At 42.9% G+C, this 23,303-nt stretch overlaps 1 protein-coding gene across 1 annotated transcript in view; it reads right to left on the bottom strand.

The window, feature by feature from the left end:
* Positions 1-8,346: 8,346 nt before the first annotated feature.
* SYTL4 (synaptotagmin like 4) overlaps positions 8,347-23,303 on the bottom strand; it is a 35,390-nt gene continuing 20,433 nt past the window's right edge. The window contains exons 4-17 of the mRNA XM_075834513.1: positions 22,648-22,763; positions 21,321-21,429; positions 20,941-21,057; positions 18,514-18,643; positions 15,074-15,164; positions 14,873-14,976; positions 14,629-14,715; positions 13,920-14,098; positions 13,210-13,312; positions 12,925-13,086; positions 12,183-12,288; positions 11,838-11,937; positions 10,842-11,050; positions 8,347-9,489 (exon numbers count right to left, since the gene is read on the bottom strand). Of these exons, the coding sequence (XP_075690628.1) occupies positions 9,350-9,489; positions 10,842-11,050; positions 11,838-11,937; positions 12,183-12,288; positions 12,925-13,086; positions 13,210-13,312; positions 13,920-14,098; positions 14,629-14,715; positions 14,873-14,976; positions 15,074-15,164; positions 18,514-18,643; positions 20,941-21,057; positions 21,321-21,429; positions 22,648-22,763 (1,753 nt within the window). The 3' untranslated portion in view covers positions 8,347-9,349. The remainder of the gene's footprint in view (positions 9,490-10,841; positions 11,051-11,837; positions 11,938-12,182; positions 12,289-12,924; positions 13,087-13,209; positions 13,313-13,919; positions 14,099-14,628; positions 14,716-14,872; positions 14,977-15,073; positions 15,165-18,513; positions 18,644-20,940; positions 21,058-21,320; positions 21,430-22,647; positions 22,764-23,303) is intronic.

The raw sequence follows: 23,303 nt of genomic DNA, 5'->3' as shown, positions 1-23,303 counted from the left end.
TCCACATTGTCCCTTTGAGGCGCCACTTTACATGGAAGGACACATGGAAGGGCACATGGAAGGGCACATGGAAGGGCACATGGAAGGGCACATGGAAGGACACCGCAAGGACACATGGAAGGACACATGGAAGGATCAGTTAACAGGTATAAGCTGGGGTTACTTAAATGACTCAGACTGTGTCAGAGTGTCCCTGATGTGGATCGGCAACCGAGCACAACCCCCAACTGAAGCCGACACCAGGGAAAAAAAAAGACAGTAAAGAAAATTAAAAATCTATCCATCATAATACAATAGGTCCCGAGTTGGGAATTGGTATCTCATGTTACCTCGTTACCGTTCCAAAGCAAAATAAAAACGATTTAAATGGTTAAATGTATAATTCCCCGATAAGTAAAGTCTTAAGAATTGGACCTATAGAATTTATTCTTCACCTTTTTATTTGATTTTCCGCAATTGCATTTGGGCAACTTGGGTGACCCTAGTCCAACCGGCCACATGAGAAAACAAGATGGTGATAAGTTGGGCTTCATATTATTAGACTTCTTCTCATTGTAATGTAATCAGGCTGTCCGGAGATATCGCGCCATACATACAGATGAATATATTTTATGATGTATGTGGATTATTAGATTAGCGGTTTGATGGGGGACCCAAGTTTTCTCGTCACAAAATAAATGTGGAGACGCCGAAGGGGATTGGTCACGTGAGAACATTTTTAATACTGAAAAATTCTATCCCTTGATCCCACCGATACTTGCTGAGACCAGAGAAAAAAAAATCGGGACTTTTTGATGCAAGTGACGGATTTGTGACCGCTCCGGTCTACAGCACGTCTGCACAGAGGAGTAAAAGCTGAACGGAAATCTGGAGCTCATCATTGGAATATCTGGTGACAAGATCTGAACATCTGTTTTTTTACTCCAGACCGGCGCGGTTATCACCATAAAGTGTTGTGATTTTCCCATGACCAGTAGTAGTGACTTTTATTGCATGTTTTTCTCGGTAGACGGAACTTAGAAAGCCCTGACGTTTCTTCATGTTCTCATTTGGCGAAATTTACGCAGACGTTTCCATGACTAATATTTGGCAGCTAAACTGATGTTTTGAACTCAAAAGCATTTTTCCAAAAGTTTAGCTGGAAAAAGGATATTGTTGTAGCTTTCCTATCTGTAAGAAGAGCCTGGAAAATACATCATCAAACTGTATGTGCGGCTCCTACGGAGACAGAAATCCCAGTAGGAATAGTGAGTCCCACCAGTACCATAAACACGCAGAATGTGCCAACATTGGATGATGAGAATATCAAGTTCTGCTTCAATTTCATCATTTTCTTACTGCAATGCTCCAGAAACATTTGGAATAATGAAGCAAGTCGTGAGTTTTTCCTGGAGGTGTTCGTTTCATCTTCTTCTTCTCCCCCTTTCTGAGCTAAGACTAGGATACAATTGGGGAGATTTACAAAGTAAAATGCACCAGAATTCGGGCTCAAATTGTGCCCAAAAAATACATGCCATGCACCAATGGTGAAATGAGCCCTATTTACTAATGGCATTAATTATTCTATTGGAGCAAAATATTGGTGTAAACTACGCAGGGCCGGACTGGCGTGGTGGTGGTGGTGGTGGCGGTGGCAGCAGCGGCGGCGGTGGTGGTGGCGGTATGAACTTGGTACTAGTGTATTTATAATATTAAATTGCAGAGCAGGTGGCCATGTTGCAATTCATTGTATATTTAATCAGAACCTGTCAGGTAGTTTTAACCCCTTGAACCGCCACCATGCGGTAATACGTGACCTGACAATATTTCCAAACACTCCCCTGTATGTTTGTTTCAGTTACCGTAAAATCCATAAAATCAACTTTTAAAATAGTGCACGCTATATGCGAATTACTCTATTAAGGGTCATGGGTCGGTGCCACTATCCTGTAGAGTCACATAATCCTAACTGCAAACCCACCTTTCCATGCTTGTTTGACATCCCCCTGACTGTTATATATCACTACCTGTCTCCTCCAAATTTCTTGGATGCACCATTGCCTTGTACTCCATGAGCACGCACCATTCAGCGAGTTGTACTCGGCAATGGAGAAGGCTGGTGGTAATGGAGAACAGTCAGGGGGATGCCAATCAAGATCTGGGGGGCGCCATTTCAATTTTCGCCTCAGGCAGCAGAAAAGCTAGAATCGGCCCTGGGCGGAGGCGCCACTGAAACCAGCCACCGCCACCCCCTCCTGCCCTAATTGTACCTGCCTTACAATGACTGGCACCACCAATCGGTGCCTTTCAACGATGCTTGCGGCGCGATGATGTCATGTGGGGCACCATCTACAGGGGGGCTATATGTGGGGCACTATATACAGGGGGCACTATCTACAGGAGGCTCTATGGGGGCACTATCTACGGGGAGCAGTCTGTGTGTGTGGAACGCAGTGTATGGTGCTTTTATAATTAGAGGTGCAATCAGGGGCGTAACTAGGAAAGACTGGGCCCCATAGCAAACTTTTGACTGGGGCACCCCCTCCCCTGGGTGTCACACAACCCCCCCTTGTAGATAGTGCCTCCCTATAGATTCCGCCACACAGCGCCCCCTGTAGATAGCACCATACACAGCCCCCTGTAGATAACGCCTTACAGCCCCCCCGGTAGATAACGCCATACAGCCCCATATCCTTACCATTGTTCGGTCCATGCTGGGAGCTGTAGTTTTACGCCGTACAAATCTATACGGCAGGGGTTGCACTAAATTGAGCTGTATTTATTTACTGAGCTTGGTTCTTGTGTATATATGTACTGCTCATGAGTCATAAGTGGGAGTGGTATGCGTCATGTTTCCAGGGGGGGGGTGGTGTGTGTGTGTGTGTATATATATATATATATATATATATAGCTGAATATGAAATTGAAATGATACTATTTAGTTACAGTGAAGTGATATTTTAGCATTGTGTACTGGTATAATTTGCAATCTTTATGTCAGTATTAGGCTGGATTCACAAGAGCGTGGGGTTTTTGCGGACGCAAAAACACAGCGTTTTGCGCGCGCAAAAACCATTTGACAGCTGCGTGTGTCATCCGTGTATGATGCGCGGCTGCGTGATTTTCGCGCAGCCGCCATCATAGAGATGAGTCTAGTCGACGTCAGTCACTGTCCAGGGTGCTGAAAGAGTTAACTGATCGGCAGTAACTCTTTCAGCCCCCTCGACAGTGAATTCCGATCACAATATTGAGAAACCTGTTAAAAAAAAAAAAAAAAAAGACGTTCGTACTTACCGAGAACTTCCCTCCCAGCCGTTGCCTTGGTGACGCGTCCTTGGTGACGCGCCTCTCTTGACATCGGGCCCCACCTCCCTGGATGACGCGGCAGTCCATGTGACCGCTGCAGCCTGTGCTTGGCCTGTGATTGGCTGGAGCTGTCACTTGGACTGAATTGTCATCCCGGGAGGTCAGACTGGAGGAAGAAGCCGGGAGTTATCGGTAAGTCAGAACTTCTTTTTTTTTTACACGTTCATGTATATTGTGATTGGAAGTCACTGTCCAGGGTGCTGAACCAGTTTAACTCTTTCAGCACCCTGGACAGTGACTATATCCTGACGTCGCGTACCGGAAATTTTTTTGCCGGGTTCGGCCAAAACGAGTTCGGCCGAACCCGGTGAAGTTTGGTTCGGTTGTCCGGGTTCGCTCATCTCAAAGACACTCCGTTTGGATGTTTGTAAACAGAAAAGCACGTGGTGCTTTTCTGTTTACATTCATCCTTTTGACAGCTCTTGCGCGAATCACGCAGTTCGCACGGAAGTGCTTCCGTGCGGCATGCGTGATTTTCACGCACCCATTGACTTCAATGGGTGCGGGATGCGTGCAAAACGCCGAAAGAACGGACATGTCGTGACTTTTTTTTTCAGCGGACTCGCGCTGAGGAAAAATCACGGACATGTCTGCACGGCCCCATAGACACATATAGGTCCGTGCAACGCGCGTGCAAATCACGCGCGTTGCACGGACGTTTTTCCCGTTCGTCTGAATAAAGCCTTAGGCCATGATCAAGCAATCAGGATTTGATTAGGACTAAGTCCCTGATTCCACACCCAAATCCCTTTCAACTCCACTAACATTCTGCATCCATTAATAGTGAATGGGCTATTTTATACCCGATTCACATGCAGCAGAAATAAGTCTGCTTAAATTTTTTTCAGTTCCGCAAAAAAATCCTCTAGAATAATGAGCATGTTCATTATTCTCGTGGGAACGCAGTGGATTCATTGGAGTTGGATCTATCAGGAACTATTCCTCTTTTCATTTACACCTGTTTTAATAAATCTCCCCGTGTCTTGTATAACTGAAAGGTGGTCCCAGCCCAACACTGGCGGCTGCGTATGGCCTGCGGTGGGCCTGTGTGCTTAAAAATTCCAGGGCTGATTTTAAGTCCCAGTCCGGCCCTGTCTGGGACCCATGCCTAGCTCTAGAAAGGGACACCCTAAACCCCGTTCTTCCGATCTATGATGCGGCTAATGCGTGTGATTTTCAACTATGAAGAAGAAGACCGCGTAGCTCGCTGAATTACGGTTATAGTAGTGAATGGCAGTTACGTAAGCAGCGTAGCATGCGAGCGACGCTGTTTCCGTAACTACCATTCAGTTGGATGGGACTTACAGAAACAGCGTAGCTCAGCGAGATACACTGTTTTTGGAACTTAAGACCATATAACTTTTTTTATGGGCGGAATTCACCTCATTCAGCCGCAACACAGTGCGGTAGAACGGAGTTTAGGGGGCCCCGTTCTAAAGATAGGTGCGGGTTCCAGATGTGGGACCCGCATCTATCTGACATTTATGACATATAATGTGGAGATGTCATAAATGTCCTTGCTGGGAAACCCCCTTTAACCATTTATCGGATCATCAATAACTTCAAGAGGAGAGGTTCGATTGGTGTGAAGGAAGCTTCAAGGTGCCCAAGAAAGTCCATTAAGTGTCAGGACCATCTCCTAAAGAGGATTCAGCTACGGGATCGGTTCTACACCAGTGCAGAGCGTGCTCAGGAATGGCAGCAGGCAGGTGTCGGTGCATCTGACCGCACAGTGAGGTGAAGGCTTATGGAGGCCGGCCTGGTGTTAAGGAGCGCAGCAAAGAAGCCACTTCTCTCCATGAAAAACATTGAGGATAGTCCTCGGCAGGAAGTACTGGGATTGGACTGCAGAGGACTGGGGTAAAGTTATTTTCTCTGATGAAGCCCCCTTCAGACTGTTTGAGACATTTGGAAGAATGATTGTCCAGAGAAGAAAGGGTGGGCGCTACCATGAGTTCTGCATCATGCAAACAGTAAAGCATCCTAAAAACCATTCATGTGTGGGGTTGCTTTACATCCAAGGGAGTGGGCTCAAAACTTTGCCTAGGAACACTACCATGAATAAAGAAAGGTATCTAAGCATCCTCCAAGAGCAACTTCTCCAAACCACCCAGGAGCAACTTCTCCCAACCATCCAGGAGCAACTTCTCCCATCCACCCAGGAGCAACTTCTCCCAACCATCCAGGAGCAACTTCTCCCAACCATCCAGGAGCAACTTCTCCCAACCATCCTGGAACAACTTCTCTTAACCATCCAGGAGCAACTTCTCCCGACCACCCAGGAGCAACTTCTCCCGACCACCCAGGAGCAACTTCTCCTAACCATCCAGCAGAAATTTGGTGATGAACAATGCTATTTCCAGCATGATGAACCATGTCACAAGGCAAAAGTGGGAACTAAGGGGCTCGTGAACAAAACGTTGACATTTTGGGTTCATGGCCAGAAAACTCCCCAGATCTCAATCCCATTGAGATCCTGTGGTCACTCCTAAAAAAGTGGGTGGACAAAAAAAAAACAACACAGACATTGTGATCGACTCCAAGCACTGATTATGTAGGAATTGGTCATCAGTCAGGATTTGGCCCAGAAGCTGACATCCAGCATGCCAGGGCAAATTGCCGAAGTCTTGAAAAAGAAGGATCAACGCTGTAAATATTGAGTCTTTGCATAAACTTGATGTATTTGTCAATAAAAGTTTAAAAACTTATGAAATGTTTATAATTGTACTTCAGTAACCAAGAAACATCCGACTAAAAGATCGAAAAACCCTGAAGCAGAAAACTTACTGAAAACCAAACTCTGTGTCACTCTCAAAACTGTTCTCAGATGTGTTATCTCTGGTGACCCGGCTCTAACAAGTGGCACAGAAAGTTGGTTTAGACGTAATCTGTTAAAGGGGTTTTCCACCTTCTGACAACTGATGACCTCTCCACCGGACAGGTCATCCGTATATCATCAGTGCGGGTCCAGCACCTGGACCCCGCATCGTTAATCCGCTCCAGTGGCCTGCGGGCACCGGATGTTATGGCACATAATGCGATGTACAGAGCCGGAAGCAGTTGGCTCCGTACATAGCATAGCGGCCGTGCTGTAGAATCTCAGCCGCTATTCGGTGGCCGGAGACAACGGCTTCCGGCATGTAAGTCCAGTGCGCGGAGGCACCGGACCAGCTGATCTGCGGGGTCGGACCTATACGGTGGATAGATCATCAGTTGTCAGAAGGTGGAAAACCCCTTTAATGAACTCCTCGGCTTCTCTAGAGGTCACTGACCCCGTTCTCTTGTATAATATTTGTGCAATATCTTTAGTAAGAATTATAAACGACTGTACAGTGTGGAGAAGGGTTAATAAATGACGGTGATGGGGGGGGGGGGGGGCGGGGGAACAGGACCAGATGCACTTTGCATGAGCTTCACTGCTCGGAGTTTTGCCTAAAATGATCATCTTGCCTCCTGTCGTTTTGGTTTCTTTCCATGTAGAAATAATAAAAATGTTCTTGCTTTATATTTGCTCTGTCGAGATCGGCTTTAAAAATAAAAATAAAAAAATATATATCACATCTTTGTAATTTAATTGTGTCATTTATTTTTCTACTTGATTTATATTGAGGTTCCGACACCCCTTAAAGCAGCGCTCCTGTGCAGACATGCGGTCTCCTTCTGTCATTCTTTAACAAGAAATATAGATTTTAATAAAAGCCCGTCAGTCCTGCGAATATCTTTCTCAGCTGCCGGCGATAAAGCGTTTTACTAATAAGGTGTTAGTCGCATTTACTGTTGTGTCTGAACACATAAGCTGCAGGACGACGGCTCCACCAGATCACATTTATCACCTCATAACAAATAGCGCATATTTGACAGGTAATTCAGACGTTGCAGATATCACAGCGGACTTGCCACAGATTTAAGTTTCTGCATTGCAAAGGCTGAAATCCGCAGTGAAATTCCACTTCTCCGCAATGTAATGAGGGAAAATTCTGCACCGCAGCCTAAATTGCGCAGTTATTTTCCGCAACATCTGGACTAACTTTCCTAAGAATTTATAGAAACAAGTGTAAAAAACGGCTCCTGCAGAATTCCACAGCAGAACTCAACAGCAATTCCACCACGTCTGAATGTGCCGTTACAGTTTCCGGCTAGTGGATCAGCAGGTAGGTGGTACTGGGAAAAACAAGAAAACTATTTATGATGAGAGCTGTGGCGGCGATCAGCGACAGGACCGTCTCATGAGACCCACAGCTAACAGTGAAGTTGCCTTCAACAGCTTATTTTCGCTACAGGTGAAACGTAGTATGACATGCGGCCAATGAAATGAATGGTCGCCCATGTAGTACATGGACGTACCGGATCCGCCGGCGGGAAAGCCGCTGCTTCTTAGTAGTTTTCCACTTTGGCCCATTGATGCGTTCCCTCTGGGGGTAGTTGAAATGAGACAGCGGTCAAGTAAGGGGTGAAATGTTGCCATGTTCCAATTATTTTAATACATATAAAGTTTTGGCCACAAGAGCAATTGTGAGGTTGCAAAAGCGCCAGATCAGGCCATTTTGGTAGAGGCTGGTTCCAATAATAAAATTATTATGGTGTCCCCATAGGTCCAAAAACTTACTGTAGCTTGTGCAAAGGAAAAAAATTCAGATAACAGATCCAAAAAGCTTCAGAAGATACATTTATTATTTCTACATCCGAACTGAACATGGCACAGAGAAAGATTTGATCAGACTTCAAAAATGTTCTCCAGTCCGTGTACAGGATAGATAAATAACAAGACTTTCTACATTTCCTTTGTTACCAAATCAGTCAATGGCTACATGATAAGCAGAATATGGAGATCGACATAAAATATACATGGGTTAGTATCTTTAAAAAAAACAAACAAAAAAACACTGATATACTATGTTATGTCTGGAGCAGGGCCTGAGGGGGCGGAGCATGACACAGGGATTCAAAGATCACTAAAGAGGTAATCCCTGTGTCATGCTCCGCCCCCTCAGTTTATACACACACAACCCCTGTGCATCCATCTATCCAACTGGGGAGCAACACTTATAGAAAATAGTTTATAATAATTATTATACAGATGACATACAGCAATGCTCTATTTGACATATTTATATTGAATATGATACACGTTGGTGTCTCTTGAGTATCAGAGGCAGAGGAAACGATCCTGGAAATATGTAAAATAAGGGGATCTTAAAGAGCATTTTCCCAAAAAATGGAAACAATATAGACCAAGATCATTTAGAATAGAATTCAAAGTCTTCAGACAAAAGAGGCCAACCCTTGAGTTTCTTTTTTCTGCGAAGTTTCTTTTAATTGGAAATACTCTTCAGATTTGGTAAATTATCTCTAAGGTCGAATTCAGACGACCGTAGTCTATGTCCGTGTGTATTTTAATGGGGCTGTTCACACGTGTAAAGGTTCCGTTGAAGAATAGAACATGTCCTATTTTCTTCCGTTTTCACAGATCCCTCAATAGACTCAAATCTATGAGGGATCCGTGCAGACAGGATCCGCATGGGTGCAACCCGAACGTGAAAAACTGCAGTTTTTCACCTCCGAGTTTGCGCTCGTTCGTGTGAATCTGGCATAAAAGGGGTTATTCCATCAGGACGACCCGTGATCATATGGTCTATTAGGGAATTTTATCTGGGACAACCCCTTAAAGTGTCAGTTTCTGTAAGCTTTTAATGTGATGTAACTTTATTACGCTAATTCTGAGCATCGCACCGCCTTGCAAATATCGTAACGAAGATGTGATGAACAATGTTAAGTCTATACAAAGTCTCCATAGCAGCTCCAGGGCGAGACCCTAAACTGCCACATTTAAGCCATTTAACAACATTTCCACCATTATAAATAAAAAAATCCAAAAAGACAATGCAATAAATAATCAACAAAATATACATTTATCATTTGCTGCATAAAATACAATTGTTCCAGCTTTTTTAAAATACAGAGTCCTATAAAATGGAGGGGAATGACAGAAGTCCATTGTTTCGGATTATATTGCCTTGGCCATTGTGGGTCGGAGCTGTAAGGTTCCTTCTGCCCAGGATCCGGGATACTGTCTCATCTTAGTCCAGAGACTAAGCTCTTCTCCTGTGGAGTCCATCCAATCTACAGGTTGTCCATCGTATAAGCCTATGAAGAAAAATGGAAATTAAGGTTTAGTTTATACAGTCGAGATACTGCTACCAATTCAAAAACATGAAATTCATGGGGAATAAGGGGGTCCATATAAAAATATGAAGAGGCTTCCCTCCTCACGCTGGTTCAGTAATATCGGGCTCTTGGACAGGAACATTTGGTCCTTGTCCATCCCCCCTTTTATTCTAACAGGTTCAATACTCTATTGTTGCTACAGTTGCGGTGCCTGCGCCAAGAAACCATTCGATCATCACAGCACCCCTAGGGAAGGGGACCGACTAAATATGGAAAGAGGGGATTCTAACCAAAATATTACCTGGATACGTCGTTCTGTAAGGAGAACAGATGGAGAGATCATTCAGCTGATAACGAGCAATTAAGAGTGAGAAAATAATTGGATCTGACATCTAATCTATTGGGGGATAAACCTTGGAGTCTATGGCCGGTTTTCCTACTGCGTAATAATTCCTTTGTATGTTACATAATCGTTCAACTTGAGAATTAACACAAATTGCCAATTTTTCAGTAGCTAGCCCAATCTATTGTTAGGCCCCCTTCAAACTTTGTAGAACGCAAGCGGAACATTCTGGGACTGCCCAGCGTAGGGACTCAGTAAAAATCGGCAATACTAACTAAAAGGAAGGAGCTGCTTAATCCTCTAGAACCTACACCGTATTGGATTTTGGTCTGTTAACCGTACAAGAATGTCAATTAGATGAAGAAGGTGTAAAGCCTTAGGGCTCATTCAGACGAGCGTGTAACTCGTCCGTGTGAAGGGTCCGTGGAAAAATAGGACATGTCCTATTTTCTTGCGTTTTCACGCATTGCTCCATAGACAAGTCCATGGGGATCCGTGATAATGCGTCCCGCACGGGTGCACCTCAGACGTGAAAAACTTTAGTTTTGCACGCCAGAGGTTGCACGCGCTCGTCTGAATGTAGCCTTATTCAAACAAGCGTATAAATCGGCCGTCACACTGCTGCATGTATTTCTATAGGACTGTTCACATGGCCGTTGTTTCAACGGACCGTGTGAAGGCCCGTGAAAAAAATAGTACATGTCCTATTTTTGTCCATTTTCACGGATCCCTCAATAGACAGTCTATGGGGGATCCCACACGGGTGCAAATTGGACGTAAAAAACTGCCATCTTTCACGTCCAATTTGACACGCGCTTGTTTGCATAAGGCTTTAGAGGCTCATTCAATAGAAAAAAAAACAACTATTCCTGAACGTGATCCACATATGTACCAACTATTTAAGTTCCAAGACATCAATTCATAGCACAAATCATGGGAGACTCTCAAAGTAAAAGTGTGGTGTTGTCTTATAGACAGATTTGCTCACCTGTCCCCGGGCCCATTCTCACTCCTCCCAGAAAATCATTGCTGGACAGTGGCTCTCGATCCCAGACCGTCAGTTCCAGACATGTGTTCTGCAGGTCTTCAGGCTTAATCCCATTATACACAAATGTGTGGTTGTAGTGTGGATTCAGGCTCTTCTTCATAACTGGTGTTTTACGCTTGGTGTTCCTGCTTTTGATTGGTAATAAGTAACTGGAGAAAAAAAAAAAAAAAAAAAAAAAAAAAGCAAAAACTCATAATGGGTAGTCCAAACAAAGCAACACGTTCAAGGTATATGAGCCGTATAATAGCTGCGAACAGATGGTTTTCCAGTTATCTAGTCTTGAGACACTTTACTCATACTATTGATCCCTTTTACCCAACTGTATACATACAATCACAGATCTGTAGAATATAACGAAGTTCCTAAAACATAGATTGTTCTCTGACAATTTATGTGGCGTGAAGTTAAGCCTTCAATAAAGCTCCACTTAAAGAGGACCGGTCACTAGGTCCTACAAAGGGGAGTATCACAATAGACGGACACCTCCTGTTATATAGAGATCACTTAATCTCAGGATCATTTCATTATCATCACAGGCAGGTAACACATACATACATATATATATATATGTAACACAGGATCCACCATTCACAATAGACTGACCCTTCCTGTTCTGTAGAGATCACTTCTTAGCAGTCATCTCATTATTATCACAGACAGGATTACACTGACAGGCAACACCTATATATACAGATAACACAAGACCCACCATTTATAATAGACTGACCCTTCCTCTACTGTAGAGATCACTTCTTAGCAGTCATCTCATTATCATCACAGACAGGATTACACTGACAGGCAACACCTATATTATAGATAACACAGGATCCACCATTGACAATATGTGATTGACAGCTCCATTGTGTCTGGAACACTCCAACACCAGAGGCCAGTGGACTAAATGTCTAAAGTTATTTAGATTCCATGGTTTCTCACCCCTTGACAAAGCTGTCTGATGTCCCCGCAGGTTTCACAGCAGTTAGGTTTTTAGCCTCTTTAATCCAGACCTGAAGTTCACCTCCTTCATCTGCCTTGCCTGAAAATAGAAATAAAGATTTAAGGAGAGCAAATAGCAGCTGATAATTATCTCACAATAGAAAAGCCCTCGGATGTCTACCGCTCAATATATGTTCATCTTGGGTGCCTTTGGATTTCAAGTCACATTTCTCAATGCTGGAAGGAGAATAATCTGATATCCACAGAGGATCCAACGCACAAGATACATATCCTCATCATAAACACAATGACATAAGTGACTTCATGATAGAAATAAGAACTCACTTTTCCTCTTCTCACTTCCACCCGTGGACTTGGACGGTGGGATGTACTTTAAGGACACAACCAACTCGCCTTTATAGGATGACAACGTTCCTGCATCTGCTGTGCCCTGAGAGATGTTTAGGGAAACTATGGTTAGAAGTAGACAGCTTGCAAAAAAATATAACAAACAAAACTTGCCATGGCCATTAGCCGATCGTCACCCAAACGTCGAAAAGGTAAAAATCAGTGGCATCAAACACCAGCAGCTAAATGATCTTGAACGATCATGTTGAATTATTTTCAGTTCACACAGTAACACATATACACATTATGTAGATGGACATTGATGGCCGTAGTGGTTTACATGGTCCACGATTATGGCACGGATGGGCCACGGTGTGTCATCGGCAATTACGGCCCATGCAGACACAAGATGTGCATGGACGTCAAAGGAGCACGGACCGCAATCGCAATAACATGTCCTATTTTTTTTTTTTGATCCAGGCTCCTGGCAGTGCACAGACCATGGAAACCACAGTCGTGTGCATTGGCCCATAGGATACGTGTTCTATACTATCCAGAATTGTGGAAAGTATTCGGTCACAAATGCACGAGGCCATGATACCTGGAGCTACCAAAAATTGTATATGATTCCAGTTGGCTATGAGGACTCTAATTATTAAGACACACATAATGGAAGGTCTTGTCTTAATCCATATGTTGTGGGAAATATCTAAAGACTGCAGAAGACCATAAGAATCACCTTTCCATGAAGTGGAAGACACTCGTCCATCATACTGTCAAAGTTCCAGTAATCCAGAGGCAAATTCACTTCCCCGAGAAATGTATTCCTTCCAAAGCGATCATGATGCCACACGGACAGCTGTAAGGTTCTACTAAGAAGAATGGACTCGGGGACTATATACTACAAGAAAAGAAGAAGAGGAATCCCGAACACAAGTATGCCGTGGTGAACGCAGATATCCGGTATTTCCATGAAGAAATAATCCGACCATTATCTTTCGTCGGATACAACACATTTACCTACCTGTAACGTTTCCCCGTACAGCGGGTTTGTAGTGTTGCGTTTAATTGTAGTCTTGCGTTTTCCCTGTCGGGATTTATCTGGCAGAAGATAGGACTTCACGTATCTGTAAAATACAATGGCTGTGATTGGATAATAAAATGTTTTAAGAATAATAATATTTGTATTCCGTGCATTGTTTTGTTGCTTTATTAATTCCAACGTCTATCAGATCAAATGGTTTAATCGTTTTCAAGGAAACAGAACTCCAATCTCTGTGCTGATCAGTTAAGGCCCTTTTAGACGGCCAATTATGGTTCCCGATCATTGCCGGGCGTAAACAGAGTAACGATCAGCTGATGAACGAGCAAACGCGGTGATCGTTTTGTTTATTCAGCTGAAAATATTATCTTTGCCGGCGGGACATCTCCCCGTGTAAACAATGTGCTGCCGACATGATGGAAATGTATGGGGACGAGCAACGGACGCTCGTCCCCATACATGGCTCCTTGTGCAAAGAGCAAACGAGCGCCGATCAACGAGCCGTCTCGTTAATCGGCGCTTGCTTACGCAGCCCATATCGGGCCAGGTAAAAGGACCCTTACTAGTTAACGATCTAGTAATTGCAGATATGATAACCTACGTTTTTGTTAGTTTTTACCCAAAAATCTGGCTATAACCATTGAGCACTGAGACTAATGTAAAGAAGAAAAATCAAGACAGGTGTTACTCACGGATTGGATCTCCGCTTCAAGTCATCCCCGTAGGCCAAGTTCCGGCACTCCTTCACAACAATGCTCAGAATTTGAGTTTTGGGATCATATTTCATAGAGAACATGATTTCTCCTGTTACAATCACATTTCCAAAGTCTCCAGCTTCACTATAAATGCTCATCATACTTCCAAGGGTGCTCTATTAGAGGGAGACAAACAGATTAGGAAATGAATGGGGGAGAGCTCATATGGATGTCAAAAATTAAATTGGTCTTCATTGGCTTTAAATAGTATTTACCATTGGATTTTTATTACAGGACAAAACAACAAAGACCTGAACCTTATTAAATCACAAATAAGGTTCCATTTTTCCATGGTGGAAAAAAATTGGATGTAGATATGTGGTCCTATGTGTTCTATCTGAAAAAAAAAAATGGGGACTTGACACCAATTGCAGTGCCGAAATTGTAAAATTTAGATACACATCGTGATAAGGAGAACTTGTCTCAGGTCTCACGTGAAAGCCTGCTTCACGAGCGCAATACCTATTACGGCTCCAAACCTCTGCCCGACTGTGGGTCTGATGACCCAAACTAACAGTGATCAGACCCAAGAATACGGTCGCAGAAATGTGTGCGCATAATACTCGAGTTAATCTGGCCTAAGGCTTGCTCAATAGGCCCAGCTTCTCAGACTTATGGTGACCCCTTACAATTAGCAAAGATTTACCGTGGAAGTTCCACTGCGCAAGCTGCTTCTGGCCGTCGTCAAGCGATGAATTTCCACTAGGTTATCAATATCTTCGTCTTCCTCTTCCTAGGTGCAAAGTGTTGGATAATCTGTTAAATCATGGAACTCAAGGCACACCGTATAATTTACTAGTGAAGCTTTTCAAGAACAGGACCTACCACTGGGTCAGTGTAGAAATTGTTCTACGATTTGCCAACTCCTCGAGATTAAGTCAGATACGTACCATGTCAGCATTGAGTCCAGGGACTGACTTGCTTCGATCCCCCATTGGGTTTGCTTCTTCCGTTTTCTCTTCTGGGCGTAAATCTATCACGGATTTACTGTAGTCTGAATAAACATTAAATAGAATAATGGCGTCATGAGTTTTACGATGACAACATATTTGGGATTACACAAAGAAGGAAGACAATGTTTATTGTTGTACCGGACGGTTTTAGGATTCTACGAGGATTCTTCTTGAAAATTGCATCACTCTCGTCTGCAGAACCCGCACTACGGTTGCCTAAACGTGGCTCCTGAAGTAAAAAAAAAATAAAAATAATTAAAGAAGAGGTGCATTTCATGCTACACTTGATTAAAGGGTGGCTGAAGAAGGTTCTGGATCTCCAGACTAGGACTTCTTAACCCACCACGTGGAGGATCGGCTGACAACATAATGTGACTGGAGGCAGCCGGACTCCCCCTCTACATCTGCCATCGGAGGAACCAAGGATTGGATATATTGGATTTCAACTCCTCCGATACTTTGTTCCTCCAGTAGATAAGCCAATGCCGGTTAGTGATTAGTCTCCCTATTGAAATAAACACATGCTCGGCCAGAGGAGTTGGGTTGGTCATTTAGCCAACGGCTCCGAACTAATCTACCGGTGGAGCAGCAAATAACTAACTCAATGGGGTAGATTGGGCAACGGATCTTCGGATTGGAAATATAAATTCACAATGTTGAAAAGGCGGAGATTTAAGAAAATCTGGTGTCCTCCATCTTGTAGGGGGAGTCTGAATATATTAAAATGTAGGCAATATAAAATTAAATAATCCACAGAAATGTTAAGACATACCAAACTCCCACAATTCAAAACCATGATTTAACTTGAAGTCATAGGGGGGAGCTTATTATCTTTTCTACGCCAGTCGTAAACGGCACAAAAAGTTGCAATTCGCTGGAAAGTTTTGACTTTTGTGCAGTTTCCGAGGCTCACGGAACCTTTCTAAAAAGTGGACAGAGACTCAAAAATGGGCCGGTGCCACCAGAAGCAGATGTAAAATTATAGCGGAAATCTATGCCAGTTCCTAGTTGGTGTAGATTTCACTCTGTGGCGCACAAACAACCAAAAATGCATTCACCTCTAAATAAATGTGTTGCATCTTACTCCTACGGGCTTTAAAAGATGACCGGTCATGTTGGTTTTTTTTACCACATACCTCTTCTTATTCCTGGCGTCCTCTCGATTCCAGCGCTGTAATTTTTAAGCGGAGCAGGGGAATTTGCGGTACAATGGGAGGGCTAAAAAAAATGTTAAATTACAGCGCAGGAATAAAGAGGACGTCAGGAATAAGGGGAGGTGTGCGGTTTTAAAAAAAATTAATTACAATAATCCATGAGAGATCTTTAAACTAAGACTGGCATATGAAATTACAATCTTATTAAAGGAAAAGTGTCACGAAAATTTTTTTTTTATATCAATTTGCTTTTAGTGTGTTATTAAAATAAATTTTATTTATTTGTTTGTTTGTGTTTTACTTTTTCTAACTTTTACTTCACTATGGGAGCTGCCATTTTTTTTCATCTCTGTATGTGTCGATTTCCAATTTTGCAGCATAAAGCAATGAGGTTGCTTTACCACATGCCAATGCTGCAATTTTGGGAATTGCTCCCTCTAGTGGCCAGCACATGGAAATTTTATAAATTAGAATCTAATTTATAATATTTCCTGACTTGTGAAAAAATTTAAAAAAATTAGAACAATGTCTAATCATGTATATACTAACTGTTTAACTAAAAAAAAAAAAATTCTAGCGACACATTCCCTTTAAATGTGCTCCATAGTGTATGCCACAATGTAGTGTTTATGCAATAGCGATCTTTAGGCATAGAAAACTAGAAAGAGATCATTCATAATACAGTCCTGGCAAAAAAGTTTTGAGACTGACACAAATTTGGGTTTTCACATTTTGCTGCTTCAGTTTTTATAGCGGCAATTTGCATTAGCTCTAGATTGTTATGAAGATTGATCAGATGAATAGCAATTAATTGTAAAGTCAGTCCTTGCCACAAAAATTAACTTAAATCACAAAAACTCAGTTTCCTCTGCATTTCAGTCCTACCACATAATGAGCTGCTGACATCATTTCAATGAACTTTTCATTAGCTCAGGAGAAAGTGTTAACGAGGACAATGCGGCTGATATCACTCGGTCATGCTGAATGAATTAGAAGAGCAGGCTGGTTACTTTAAAAGGGGGATGGTGCTTGAAATCATTGTCTTCTTCTGTTAACCATGGTTACCTCCAAGAAAACATGTGGAGTCATTATTGCTTTGCATCAAAAGGGCTTTACAGGCAAGGACATTGCTGCTTGTAGGATTGCCCCTAAATTAACCATTTATCGGTTCATCAAGTGGTTCAATTGCTGTGAAGAAGGCGGCTTCAGGGCACCCAAGAAATGCCAGAAAGTGCCAGGATTGTCTCCTAAAGAGGATTCAGTTACGGGATCGGTTCTACACCAGCGCAGAGGCGCTCAGGAATGGCAGCAGGCAGGTGTCAGTGCATCTGAACGCACAGTGAGGTGACGGCTTTTGTAGGGCGGCAGACAGACATTCTGCAGGAAGTAGAGGGACGAGACTGCAGAGGACTGGGGTAAAGTTATTTTCTCTGATGAAGCCCCTTCTGACTGTTTGGAATAATGATTGTCCATAGAATAAAAAGAGAGTGCTACCATGAGTCCTGATTCATGCCAACAGTAAAGCACCCTGAGACCATTCATGTGTGGTGTTGCTTTTCAAACAGGACAGGGTGGGCTCACTCACAATTTTGCCTAAGAAAACTTCCACTTGAAACTTTGGGTCCATGGCGAGGAAGCTCCCCAGGTCTGAGTCTCATTGAGAACCTGCGGTCAATTCTCAAACAGTGGATGGGTAAAGAAAAACACAGAAATTGTGATAAAACTCCAAGCACTGATTAGGTAAGAATGGGTCATCAGTCAGGATTTGGCCCAGGAGCTGACATCCAGCATGTCGGGGCGACTCGCAGAAGTCTTGAAAAAAAAGGGTCAACACTGTAAATATTGGGTCTTTGCATAAATTTGATGTATTGGTCAATAAAAGTTAAAAAAACGTATTAAATGCTTATAAGTTGTACTAGAAACTTCTGACTTAGGCTTCGTTCACATCTGTGTCGGGGCTCCGTTCATGGGTTCCGTCAAGGGGACCCGTAAACGGAACCCTGACTGAAACAAACGGAAACCATAGGTTTCTGTTTGCATCACCATTGATTTCTATGCTGACGGATCCGGAGCGAATGGTTTCCGTTTGTCCTTGTTGTGTAAACTATGGTATTTAATCAAAACAATGGAACCCTTACACAATGGGGAGAAACGGAAACCATTTGCATTGGATCTATCACCATAGAAATCAACCTATGGTTACCGTTTGTTTCAGTCAGGGTTCCGTTCACGGGTTCCCCTGACGGAAAGGTCCGATAGAACCCATGAACGGAGTCCCAACGCAGATGTGAACGAAGCCTTAAAGATCTAAAAACACTGAAGCAGCAAACTTGACGAAAATCAAAATTTGCGTCGGTCCCAAAACTTTTAGCCAGGACTTTCTGATCGGTTTCATGTTATAATGTGGCCAGTAAGTAAACCTACCCCTTCTGAATCAGAGTGGTGATAATCCCTAGACCGAACAGGAACAGTCAGGGTGTCCACTTTAGCCCCACTGGGTCCATAGTTTTTTCTACCCTCTTGGAAAGCACTAATCTTCTCTGCAGAATTTTTCCTTTAAAAAAATAAAATACAAAATAAATTTTTTTAAAATAAATAAATATCTAAATGTAAAAATTTCATAAAAGTTTTCAAATCCCAAATTCCTGGAAGAATAATGATTGCTACATTTATTGAAGCAAGAAAGCTAAGAATTTATTTTCAAGGTCCAGCAGTTTACGAAAACAAAAAGTTTCTAACATACCAAGCAGTGTTGGGTTGGCCTGACGTTACGTGGCGTCCCTTATGCCATCTTATTATGAGGACTTACATAGGCAAGAGACACGGACTCGTCAAATATTACTGCCCTTTGTGTAAACAATATTTTCACCATTAATCCCCAAGTCCATTTGTCTAGACAAGCAGCACACTATTTATTTTGTGGGACAAACGATTAGCCAAAAAAAATGGTCTGGCGTTGGGGTTCGAGATTCTACTGGGAATATTTTGGCAAATTCTACACACGACATAACTTTACATTTAAATCTGAATTGGATACAAGAAATTAAGAGTGAAATTTTATTTACATAATTGAAGCGCCGATATCACCCACTCGTGTTACTCTCTGGGGGAAGCGATGATTACTGTAACTAGTTTGATTTACTAGAGGGCAACAATCAGGTGGACGTCCAGTTGTGCGTTTACGACAACTTTACTGCACATGGACCGATAGTCTGACAGCCGACCTAAATATATTAATGGCTTTTTCCACATCTTAGGTCCCCTGCACACGGCCGTGGTTAGGCATGGCCGGCGACAGTCACATTATAAAGTATAGGAGCACGGTCCGTAAAATAAAAAAATAGGAAATGTCCTATTTTTACGGATGCCATCTACGGCCTGTGACTCTTTCCTGTAAACATGCGGGAAGGTGTCCGTTGGCCATAGAAATTAATGGATCAGTATTTTGAGCCACAATTACGGTCCGTAATAGCGGATCAAAATTATGGTCGTGTGCAGGAGGCCTTACTGAGCATGATCGTTGAATAAAGAAAATAATTTGCATACATCGGTGAGTGCCGCGACATTGTTCTACTATTGTAACTAAATATATTAATGTTACTAAATAACTTAGTTTTTGTAAAGTCCTTTTCCAGATATTGGTTCATCTTGACAGTGTCCGCCTCTTTGTTTGGAGCTCGATGTCTAGGGTTACGGCCACCGCAGTGGTCTTGCGCAACCTTTTTAAATTCCTCTATTGTAGAGGATGGCCGGGGCCAACTCTCTGCATCTCCATAGTCGTCTATAGACAGCTCCGGGGCAGTAGAATAGAGCAGTATAACTGGACGACACGAGCAGGGAGGTGGATACAATGCCGATGCCGCTATAGGGATTAAATACAGCAGCATCGGGAGCGTGCATGTTCAGGCCAGCGGCGCGATGACATCAGCACATTACTGCTGGCTTGACCTATCAATTAAGGCGCAGTGTACTGCTGACCACAGATTAGCGGAAGTGGCAGGCAGCCACGAAGAGAAGCAGGGTGGTAAGAATACCCCTTTTAAAAAATAAAAATACAGAAAAAAAAAAAGTATTTCACCACATTCCAATACTGTAATTACCGAGAGCCATAACTTTTTAATTTTTTTCACCGATTGAGCGGTGTGAGGGCTTATTATTTACGGGACGAGCTGCAGCTTTTTTTTAGTACAATGGTTTGTTACATACAACTTTTTGATCACTTTTTATTATATATTTTTTTAGAGAAATTTTTTTGGGTTTTTACGGCATTCAACGTGCAGGTTAAATAATGGTATATTGTAATATTTTGGACTTTTACGGACGCAGCGATACCAATTTTGTTTATTTTTCACATTACTTTAGAGAAAAAAAACAACATTTTTTTGAACTTTCAAATTATTATTTTTTTTGCACTACTATTAACTTTATCAAACTTTTTGTTTTACACATTTTGGTGTACACAGGTGGCAGGGCTTATCAGAGGCAGAGTGAAGGCAGATCTGGGAGCCTTCATTAGGCCCCTGGGCTGCAATGACAACCATCGGCACCTCACAATTGCGTCGTGGGGGGCCGATGAGCTGTTGGAGGGGGTCGTCCCCCTCTTTTCAATTCCTCAATTAACCGCAGCATTTGAGGGGTTAAACGGCCAGGAACAGGGCAATTCTGGCCGTTAGCGGGTGTCAGCTGTAAAACACAGCTGACACCCGGGACGGAGTATGGAGCACGCTCGTTAGCGCGCTCCATACTTCCCTTTAACGCTTATCATGTACGTGATAAGGAGTCAAGGGATTAAATTATTTTTGTTCCAACGTGTCTTTACTGCACACCCCGACTAGAAGATAGGACACTCACCTGGACAATGTGGGCGTGCTTCTCTTGGAGTCCATCTTGTAGCTGTTGAGGCTCATCTGCTCGGTGGATTCGGTGTCACTTCTCTGGTCCCTTAGATCTGGAGATCCCGTCACTCTACTGAAATACAATCATAGCGACCTCATACCAAACACTCTACGGGTTCCACGAGGGAGACGGGGAAAAGGTCTGAAGGGATCCCTAATAAACAATTACAAACTCAACATTTCCCGTTTGAAAGGATGACCCCATAACTCAGGAGCTTCATACCAGCTGCCTGGGGTCTACACGTCTCCAATCGTGAAGTTGGGAACCCCTGATGTATTAATGTGCCGATCACCCAATGTTTTTACTTCATTGCCAGAAATCCACATTCTATTTACCCAGAAGCCTTCGGTCTCTCCTGCGGACTCCTTTGTCCTTTCCTTGCCTTCTGTTCGTTTACCTGCGAATATTCCAGCAGCGTCTGTGCGGTCGTTTCCCGTTTGTTAACTGTGAACATGAATTTTAATTGAGAATATAAAAGTTTATGTAAAAGAGCAAAATTATATTTTTCCTGTATAGTTCAGCTACATAAGTTACAACAAAAAATATTGCGCGAGTGCCCAGTATTCAATCCGTTGATTCACAAGGAGCTCATATCATCACTAAGTTCCTCATACTTGAAGATCAAGCCAAACTGACGATCAGCAGATCAGCGCGGGTGCAGCTACCCTAACCCTCATTTGGGGGTAAGCAGCTGCACAAATCTCTCTGGTAGTTTGCTACAATGTATCAGTCTAAAAGCCGAGCGCCGATCAACGAGACATCATTGATCGGCACTCGTTTGCTCCTGTCACACGGAGCTATGGATGGGGACGAGAGGTCGTTACTCCGATCGCTCGTCCCCATACATTATCATCATGTCGGCAGCGCGTCTCCCTGTTTACACACCAAGATGTGCTGCCAACAACGATAATATGTAACTTTTTTAAAAGGATCGATTAGCAGATGATTGGGCGTTTGCTCGTTAATCTGCTGATCGCTGCCTTGATTACACAGGGCAATTATCGGCAACAAGCGTTATATGAACTTATGATCTGCCCGATAATCGCCCAGTGTAAAACCCCCTTTAGGCTGCTTAGATCACAGAGCATTGTCTAGACTGATACAATGTTAACCACCTATCAGCAGAGAGCAGGACTGGGTATGTACCGGTTTGCGGTCTGTATACGTAAACCAGAGTGCTCTCATTCACTGACAGCAAACTAATATCTTGAAAAATGAAGAATTCGAACACGAAATATATTATAAAGTTGCATAACTTTCATTTATACAGTGATTAAACTTTATTAATATAAATCAAGAAAGCCCCTTTAAACTTCTCTAAGGGTATAGGTACCCTAAAATGAAGAGCTGTATTTGGTGACCTGCGGCTCATCGACACCTTAAAAAGTAGAAAAGATTACAGCCCATTCAATGACAAAAAAACATTAGTCATACAAAGTGCTAAAAGGAGTCTCATGATAAAACGGATCAGTCAACAGCAGTATGTTGACAGGTTTCAGTTAGGTACGAATAGAGATGCCACATTTGATGACAATATACACAATGATCTTGAAAAGGTGATTACTGTAGACAACTCCAGACACTTTTTGCAGGATCAGACAACAGCATTCACGTCCGTCAGTCACATACCCGCCCAACTGAGGAAAAATGAGTGAAATCTACCTGTTACTGGAGGTTTACGTCGCAGCGATATCCTCACTAGATCACTGCCGAGTCTGTTAGCGAAACGATTGATCCTCTGATCATAAAACCAGTCTCCTGTGGACTTTTTCAGATCACTGCAAACATTGAAAAACACGGTTTACGTTCTAGATCTTCACACAGGAAAAAGCTCCGTGGAGAACGCGGATCAGAGCCAGGACCGTGCCCGAGTCGCAGCCACTAAAAATACTGCACAATTCTTTTATTTTGGCATCAGTGACATTTTATAATTATTGTATAATCAGATATTATTGGATGAAAAGACCGGAGAACCTTCCGGAAAAGGTGCCAAATCTATAAATACGAGATCCGCTGCGGTCACTTTGCTTTTTATTTAGAGGAATTCCCTGATTTCTTCTCGCTCAGTCTTGTGAAATTCCACATTACATTACAGTGGAGGTCTGTGCTGGAAACAAGGGCCGGATTATCAGACTTTTTGGATTATCAAATCCCGGAATTTCACTGTGAGGGTCAGTTCACACGTAGCGTGAATACTGCGGATTTTCCACAACGGATTTCATTGTGAAAATCCGGGGAGACTGCGGTCAGTCGCACAAGGGTTCAGCTAACAAGGCTTTGCGCAGTAGAATATGTTGCATTGGATTTTCCAAAAACTT

The sequence above is a fragment of the Rhinoderma darwinii genome, chromosome 8 (assembly GCF_050947455.1).
Source record: "Rhinoderma darwinii isolate aRhiDar2 chromosome 8, aRhiDar2.hap1, whole genome shotgun sequence".
In the NCBI taxonomy this organism is placed as follows: Eukaryota; Metazoa; Chordata; class Amphibia; order Anura; family Rhinodermatidae; genus Rhinoderma; species Rhinoderma darwinii.
Note: the sequence above shows the minus strand (reverse complement) of the source record. Positions and strands in the feature narration are given on the sequence as shown.